This window comes from Hipposideros armiger, unplaced genomic scaffold, assembly GCF_001890085.2.
Source record: "Hipposideros armiger isolate ML-2016 unplaced genomic scaffold, ASM189008v1 scaffold_31, whole genome shotgun sequence".
NCBI lineage: Eukaryota > Metazoa > Chordata > Mammalia > Chiroptera > Hipposideridae > Hipposideros > Hipposideros armiger.
This window is the reverse complement of record NW_017731381.1, coordinates 3,365,227-3,374,008: the sequence shown is the minus strand read 5'-3', so window position 1 is coordinate 3,374,008 and position 8,782 is coordinate 3,365,227. Positions and strand designations below refer to the sequence as shown.

Genomic DNA, 8,782 nt, shown 5'->3' with positions numbered 1-8,782 from the left:
ATATAAAAGGCACTTGGGGACTATCATGAACCCCAAACTGCTGTGATGTGGCTATAATAAAGCGAGTGCAATCTTAAGTTTTGCTAATAAAAATACAGGGTTCAAATTGCGGGGAAGAGAAGACAGCCCAAATGTCCACTGACTGCGGGATATTTAGAAAAATGGAGTGCTACTCAGCAATAAAAATGAACAAACTACTGGTATACACGATAACCTGAATGGACCTCAAAAACATTACATTGAGTGAAAAGAGATGGATAAAAAGAAAAGAGTACATGCTGCATGATTCCATTTATATAAAGTTCAAGAGCAGGCAAAACTAACCCGTGGTGCTAGAAAATCACAACCGTAGTTGCCTAATGAGGGTGGGGACTGACAAAAGGAGCCAAGAAAGAACGTTCTGGTACGATGGAAATGTTTTATAGTTTGACTGATGTATTGGGTTCAGGGTACATACGTTTCACAAAACTTGTGGAATGGGTGCCTTTTAAGATGGGTGCCTCTTGCTCCATGTACATTTTATCTCCATCTAAAGACATCTAGGTGTCAGTTGTAACAAAGATCCCGCTCTGGTGAGTGACATCGGCAATGGGGTAAGCTGTGCCTATAGGCGGGCAGGGGGCATAGGGGAAATCTCTGGACCTTCCTCTCCATTGTGTTGTGAACCTAAAACTGCTCTAAAATAATAAAGTCTTTTTAGAAACAAAAACTGGAACCACGCAAGGGAGCAGCGGCCCGGGGTGTTGTGTGTTGGTGAGAGGGCATCTGAGAACACAGGGCCCAGCTCTGGACACACACATGAATGGGAAGAGGATCAACAACCCGCAAGGCAAACACCCAGAACGGGGAGGAGACAGGGAGCGCCGCCACGCAAGGATGTGACGGGCGACTGGCCATGTTGGACCCGGATAAAGGGATTCTTCCAGGGAAAGGGGGCAGGGTTCTTCCTCACGGGCACCTACCTGGAGGGGACACCTATGGGGGGCAAGGACTACACTCTCCTGGGTGAAGGGGGAGGAATGTACTCTTTGAAAGTAAGACCTAAACGATCTCAAAGGTCCCTTCCAGTTTCAAATTCTACACATTAGAAGAGTCATGATCGAGTTGGTCATTTAAGAAAGTCACCACTGCCACTGACTGTCAGTCCTTCTGGTAGAGGGACATGATGTCTATGTTACTCTATAACAGATATGATATTAATATAGAATCATATAGAATGTCTGTAATAGTAGAATATAGACTAGTGGTACAATGATCTGTTGATCATTGCCAATGCTCGCAATGGCCCTGAGAGGTAGTCTTCATCACACCCTTCATTACACTCATTTTACCTCCATTTTATAGAGAAGAAGATGCAGGATCAGAGGCAGTCAAGAGCTCCAACTGGCAGAACCGGGATCCAAACCCAAACTCTCCGCAAAGCGAGCGTTCTTTTAGCTACAACTCACTGTTTCTTACCTTCGGGAGGCTTTCGGGTCTTGATTTTGAGTGTAGGTGAGGGTCCTTGGAGTAAATGGCAACACCTGTGCCACTCCAAATAGACTCGAATTTACTGACTGTCACTGGTAAAGCTAAGTTTGGAAAACAAACGATTGGGCAGAGGGCAGAGGAGTGCATGGAATCTGGTCTTCTGGGTGCTTTTTCCTTCTTGAAGATGGTCTCCACACAGAAGGTTCCCAAGCTGGGCCACCGTCCATGCCAGGTTTTTGATTAGTCTCACCCGGGTGGGACAACAGAGGGCCCTCCCTAGCTGGGGGCAGGGCTGGCGAGGGCAACTGCCCCCTGCGATCTTGGTGAGTGACCCTTTTCTGTCCCCACTTTGCACTTGCGACTTACTTACCTCATCTTTGAAGAGTCGTGCTTGGTCCTCACAGCCTGTCAGGGTCTGAACAAAGCCGAAGACCTTGGGAACCAAAGAAGACATGTTGCCACAGGGATCGGGCTTGGGAGTATGGGAGAGAGAGAGGTGGGCCTACACAGCCCTGGCGCCTTCTTGGTGCTTTTTCTCATCACGGAGATCCTTGTGTTCCTGTGCTGTTGCGTGTGAGGGATGAAGCCCCCTGCTCCTGAGGCCCAGGGCTGAGACAGACCTGCCTCTCCTAATGGATTTCCGGCTGGACTAGCAGCACACCCCTCTCCCCATCCACCAGGATGGGCTTCTCGAATATTCTGTCAGTCCGTCCCTGCTGGGCAGCTACCAGAGGAGGGATGAGCAGGAGGTGTCAGGGGCAGCAGCGCCCAGCTCTGCCTGACGAGGGCATTTCCTGAGCTCTCCCACCGGGGGGTGGTGAGAGGGCCAAGTGAGGGCAGAGCAACGGGCCCTGGATCCTCACCTCATCAATGGTCCACTTGGCGACTGTGGAGGCTGAGATGCCCGCCACTCCTGGCAGGAGCTTGCAGTGCTGCTCCCAGCACACTGACAGCGAACGGTCAGGGTGGGCCGACAGGGCTGACATGAAGAGGGACTGGTGCATGACGTCGGTCGTTAGTGCTGGAAAGCAGAGGCAGAGGCTGGTAGGCCGATGCCAGGGAGTAACCTGGCCCCCGAAGCCCACTCACGCCCATGCTGCTCGGGAGGACNGCACCAGGCACCCACGCCCACTCCCTCCCCTCACTGTGCTCCAGGTCAAGGTGCGATGATCTCATTCGGGGACAGGATGGGGGTGAAAGAGTAGTAGGGTGAACAGAAGACAGATTTCTTTCCCCCTTTTATGATTTGGTTTCTTTCCAAACAGTTTGACATTGGTGCAGAAAGTGCTGAGGCCTCAAAAGTCAGAGGCCTGGGGGCCCTTCCCTCCCAGGCCCTTGGTCCGTTCTCCTTCCCATAGGCCATAGGAGCGTGGCTGGCAGACCCACATGGCAAAGCCATCCCAGTCCAGCTCTTGGAAGCAGCGAGTTTCCACAGCGCAGCTGTGCATACTTGCCTCTTCTCCTCACACCACAAGGCCAGTGTCTCTCTTCAGTGTCACAGATGAGGAGCAAGGCCAAGGAGCTGCTGAGTTTTGCCCCCACCCAAGCAACCAAGATGGAGAGGCTCAGACTTGCTCTGCCTTACTCTTGAGCAAGGGGGCGCCAATGAAACCTCAGTAAACCCAACTCTCAGCCCGAAGCAGGGCCTGCCCACTTCCTTCCCAGGAAGCTTGTGCTCAGAGTCACCTCTAAGGGCTGAAAGGGAAGGAACATCTAAAGCCCTGCCAGAGTTTGGTTGGGGGGGCTGAGTGGCTGCCCTGGCAAAGCAGTCCAGGCTGGGCCAGTGTGACAGCGCCCCCTACTGGGAGGGGGCAGGAAAACAACAGAGCTTTGGGTTTCCCTCTTCTGTGGGAAAAATAAAGCTTCATATTTAAACGATAATAGCCCTTGACATTTTCCCAACACCGAGCCTCACATCAGCACCCTGTCAAACACTTCTGAGAGTGTCCTACACACACACACACACACACACACACACACACGCGCACACACACCACATGACTGACAGAAGGGGTCTGGGGAAGGCCCCCCCGTCTCCACACCCTGCAGGCCCATCTCAGCACCTAGGGCCACAGGAGCTTGGCAGATGCTCCTCACCTCCACATGGGGCCGGTGCCCAGGCTGGAGGCAGGTTTGGCAGTGGCTCAATGGAGGCTAGGCCCCCACTTGGACAGAAAGGCCAAAGTCCCAGCAGGCACCCGGCTGGCAGTGCAAGACAGATGGAAAATAGTAAGAAAGGCGTAAGGGACAGGAACAGTTCAAAAGATAGACTTCACCTTCCCAACTCCCAATTTCAAGCGGTCTTTGTAAAATGCCTCAAGAGCAAGACATTTAAGGGACAGGCCAATGTGATGTTATAGGGTGTGTGTGCTAGACAGAGTGCTACGTTTCCATGGCAGGAGTCCTAGCAGGCATGGGGGCCTCGCCCCTGGGGCAACACCTTGGCTGAGGCCCATGGCTGCACAGAAAGATGCTATGCTCAGCTTGGGGAGCTGCCATGCCTGCTGGGGCTGCCCCTCTGGCCAAAGACCCTAGATTGTCTCATGTACTCTTGGGCTGGCCTCGGCTACCTACATAGCCAGGCTGCCTCCTCCCTACACCCGACACAGTAGGGGTGTAAGGGAAACATCCCTGGAACCTTCGCCTCTGCTGCAGAGTAAAATGCTCTAACCACCTACTCTGTTGGAAATAGGACTTGGCTTGGGACACTAAAATGCCAAGTGGTCCAGAACTGGGCATGTTTAAGAAGGCATCTTGGCTCAGAATCCCTCACTTCTGGGTAAAACGGAGAAAGGCAGCCTGAGACTCCCAGTGGATCCTATGAAAACATGTTTCTGTGGCTCCCCGACCTAAGGGGAAGAGCCAGTGGGGTCTGGCTGGGCCATGGTGAGGGCCCCTGCCCAGGAAACGGGGCAGCAAAACCAGCAGACAGAAGCGGGGAGGTGTCTTTCTGAGTAAATATGTTTGCGGCAGGGTCACTTCTCGGTCGCAGAAAAGGGGACAAGGAAAGAAAAGCACAGATGCCAAAGAGAAAAGGGCCTCGGATTGGAGGATTCCTGTTCTACCAGGTTGTTCTTAACTGCTAAGAAAAAGACCCTTTGGTGATGAAACAAGTTGGCTAAGGATGTGGGACTGCTGCAGGCAGAGCACCCCCAACCTACTACGTCAGTAATGCTCCTCTAGCCCAACCACACCCTCACTATTGTGCCTGGTGGTAGATGAGTTCCAGGACTTGGGGGCTAGGACTCCATCTTCCCCAGGGCTCCTCTGCTCCCAAGTACCATGTAGGAAGCAGCCCCGGTGAGAAGAGGAACCATCCCTGGTAAGATATGGAGGGTGGTGGGGGTGCAGGTGGGATACGAGGAACTCGGGTCGAGAAGGAAGCATCAGCTGCAGAAGGGAGGCCCAGCTCGGGCTGGAGGGGGGCCCAGCCCTGAGCCAGTCACTTTAAGGTGTCGTCGGCGTTTTTGAACATGAGAATGGCGTTATAGATCTTCAAGGCTGGGCCCAGCTTGACACTCATGATCTTCACAATGTCCGCCTGTGTCAGCAAAAGGAAGGCCTCGCCGTCAATCATCTGAGGGGTTGGAGGAGGGAGGCGGAAAGTGGAGAAGGTGGAGAGGGTCACGGGGAAGGAGTGAAGGGGAGGTGGGGATTGGCATGGGGAGGGGAGAGGGGAGAAAGAAAATTGAGTACAGGGTATATGGGGAGGAAGGGAAGAGCAAGGAAACGGAGCAAGGAGAAGGGAGGGAGAAAGGAAAAAAGGAAGACAGCCATGGGGACAGAGAAGGAAAGAAAGATATCCACTGGTTTCCCCAGGTTCTCACACACACACTCTTTCTCTCTTTCTGCTGACCAATCTGGATTTCAGTGTATATTTGCATAATGTTTTCTGAGTCCTCACTGACAGTGGCTTCAAAAAACCTGCTGTCACTGTCCCCACCACTGGTCAGCGTGAGTGCCACTAACAGACACTGTGGGCATTTCGATGGAATGTATTGGAATAAGGTATACAGTATTACCTCTGAGCTATGTGTGTGAGAGAGAGAGATTGATTTAACCTGAATCCAACCAAGCCTTTGGCTCTAACTTCCAGTTTATAGGCAATACGGGGACAGTGGAACACCACATGGAAGCAATGAGATAAATCCAGAAGGGTACATTCTGTTAAACTTTTCAGTGGTCCCTGTGCATCACCCGGAGGTTTCTCACCACTGCAACTGCTTAGGCCAAGTCTACGTACGTTCTTCAAAACAAAGATTGGCATTTGTGGTCTAGCAGTTTGGGACTACATAAGAGGACAATGGGATTATTCCAGAACATACAAGATGGGAGTATGTGTGCTGGTGTGCATGGGGAGTTTTGAGCCATAAGATCAGAGGAAAGGTCACATTTGACCTTGAAGGTAGAGAAATGCAATAGGAAAATGAATTAAATGAGCAAAATGCAATAATCCACCGTAAGCAATAGGCCGCAGTGCTGTGCATAGGACCAGGGAATTTCCCAAGTTAACCTAGAAAGGTCCTGAGAGAGACACACATGGAATGTTTACCGGAGGCAGAGTTCAAAACAGGAATCAGTACTGAAAAGGCTTCTATGCTGTCACAACAGAAAGGCAGGGGCCACAAGGAACCCAAGAAAAAGGGACATTCTGGGAGCAGGAAGTTGCCAGTGTTTATCCAGCTGCACGGTCAGCAGAGCCTGCTGGCCCTTCTCTGTCCCCCCCCTTCTCTGAGCTCCCATGACACCTGGCACTCACCTCCCTCAGAGCCCTTACCACACTCTACCAGGAGCAGCAGTTTGCAATTCTGTGTCTCCTACTACCTGGGAGCCTTGAGAGCAGGGACTTGTCATTGATTTCTGTATCCTCATTACCTTATACTGGGCCAGGCACAGATGTCAATAAATTAGTTGCTGAATACATTAAATAAATACACAGGGCTACAATAAAGATGACAATGAGAGGACTAGGCAGACTTTCCTTAGCATCATGAGTACCGACCACCAGACTGCACAGGCTGCCCACAGACCATCTATGTTTCACTCATGAAACATCCCTCGACTGACTGCTCTGTGTCCTGGCTGGAGAGCATCTTGACCGGTGTCCCCGAATGCCCTGATTGCATCAGTTCCGCCAGACAGAGCCCACTCCCTGGAGCACGGTCCTCCCTGGGGAAATTGAAGATGTGGACCAGACTTTGGAGAAAGCAATCCTCAGCTCCCACAAAGGTCCTGCTCCACACTGAGGCTTTATTTGATGCTGGCGGTCCACGAGCCCACGTTCCCCCCACATTGGCTATTACTTTTTTATATCACAGACCATGTTGAACCGAGACACACAGCAGATGCTACTGGGAGAGATAGGCTGTCTCCCAACAAGGGGACAACACAAAGCCCAGCGTGGCCCAGAGGACCGAACTCTTGAATGGCTCTGTAGCTGGCTGAACAACTGTCCTGAAAGAGCATCCATGTATGGCATGCTGTCACCTATAGGAAGATCTCTAATGGGTGCTACGTGGTTCTGCTCTGTCTCATTACACACTTGTGGTGAAGGCCTGGCTTCAGACAGAAAGCTTAGTTATCAAACGTACAAGTTAAATTGTATGAGGCTGGAAAGGCTTATTCATATCAGAGATAACAGAATCAAGACTTAAAACAATGAGACTCTGGAACCACCAAGATAAGATTTAATAGGGAGACATGTAGTTTCACATTAGGTTAATTAAAAAAAAACACACTGGAGGGGGTGACCAGTTAGCTCAGTTGGTTAGAGCGTGGTGCTGATGACAGCAAGGTTGCTGGTTCGATCCCCGCATGGGCCACTGTGAGCTGCGCCCTCCTTAAAAAAGTCAGCTATGCCATTGTAGCATGAAAGCAATGTGCAGCCAATGACCATGGCTGTTCCCCAATAAAATAAAAATTAAAAAAACACTGGAAACTTTGGTTAGATTATAATGGATAATTGATATAAAAAGGCACTTGGGGACTATCATGAACCCCAAACTGCTGTGATGTGGCTATAATAAAGCGAGTGCAATCTTAAGTTTTGCTAATAAAAATACAGGGTTCAAATTGCGGGGAAGAGAAGACAGCCCAAATGTCCACTGACTGCGGGATATTTAGAAAAATGGAGTGCTACTCAGCAATAAAAATGAACAAACTACTGGTATACACGATAACCTGAATGGACCTCAAAAACATTACATTGAGTGAAAAGAGATGGATAAAAAGAAAAGAGTACATGCTGCATGATTCCATTTATATAAAGTTCAAGAGCAGGCAAAACTAACCCGTGGTGCTAGAAAATCACAACCGTGGTTGCCTAATGAGGGTGGGGACTGACAAAAGGAGCCAAGAAAGAACGTTCTGGTACGATGGAAATGTTTTATAGTTTGACTGATGTATTGGGTTCAGGGTACATACGTTTCACAAAACTTGTGGAATGGGTGCCTTTTAAGATGGGTGCCTCTTGCTCCATGTACATTTTATCTCCATCTAAAGACATCTAGGTGTCAGTTGTAACAAAGATCCCGCTCTGGTGAGTGACATCGGCAATGGGGTAAGCTGTGCCTATAGGCGGGCAGGGGGCATAGGGGAAATCTCTGGACCTTCCTCTCCATTGTGTTGTGAACCTAAAACTGCTCTAAAATAATAAAGTCTTTTTAGAAACAAAAACTGGAACCACGCAAGGGAGCAGCGGCCCGGGGTGTTGTGTGTTGGTGAGAGGGCATCTGAGAACACAGGGCCCAGCTCTGGACACACACATGAATGGGAAGAGGATCAACAACCCGCAAGGCAAACACCCAGAACGGGGAGGAGACAGGGAGCGCCGCCACGCAAGGATGTGACGGGCGACTGGCCATGTTGGACCCGGATAAAGGGATTCTTCCAGGGAAAGGGGGCAGGGTTCTTCCTCACGGGCACCTACCTGGAGGGGACACCTATGGGGGGCAAGGACTACACTCTCCTGGGTGAAGGGGGAGGAATGTACTCTTTGAAAGTAAGACCTAAACGATCTCAAAGGTCCCTTCCAGTTTCAAATTCTACACATTAGAAGAGTCATGATCGAGTTTGTCATTTAAGAAAGTCACCACTGCCACTGACTGTCAGTCCTTCTGGTAGAGGGACATGATGTCTATGTTACTCTATAACAGATATGATATTAATATAGAATCATATAGAATGTCTGTAATAGTAGAATATAGACTAGTGGTACAATGATCTGTTGATCATTGCCAATGCTCGCAATGGCCCTGAGAGGTAGTCTTCATCACACCCTTCATTACACTCATTTTACCTCCATTTTATAGAG

General features: G+C 50.2%; 1 protein-coding gene across 3 annotated transcripts in view; it reads right to left on the bottom strand.

The window, feature by feature from the left end:
- Nucleotides 1–371: 371 nt before the first annotated feature.
- Nucleotides 372–8,782, bottom strand: part of L3MBTL1 (L3MBTL histone methyl-lysine binding protein 1) — a 27,762-nt gene continuing 19,351 nt past the window's right edge. For all 3 annotated transcript variants that reach the window (XM_019637103.1, XM_019637105.1, XM_019637104.1), the window contains 2 exons: nt 2,334–2,491; nt 372–1,903 (listed from right to left, as the gene is read on the bottom strand). In XM_019637103.1, the coding sequence (XP_019492648.1) occupies nt 1,550–1,903; nt 2,334–2,491 (512 nt within the window). In that variant the 3' untranslated portion in view covers nt 372–1,549. The remainder of the gene's footprint in view (nt 1,904–2,333; nt 2,492–8,782) is intronic.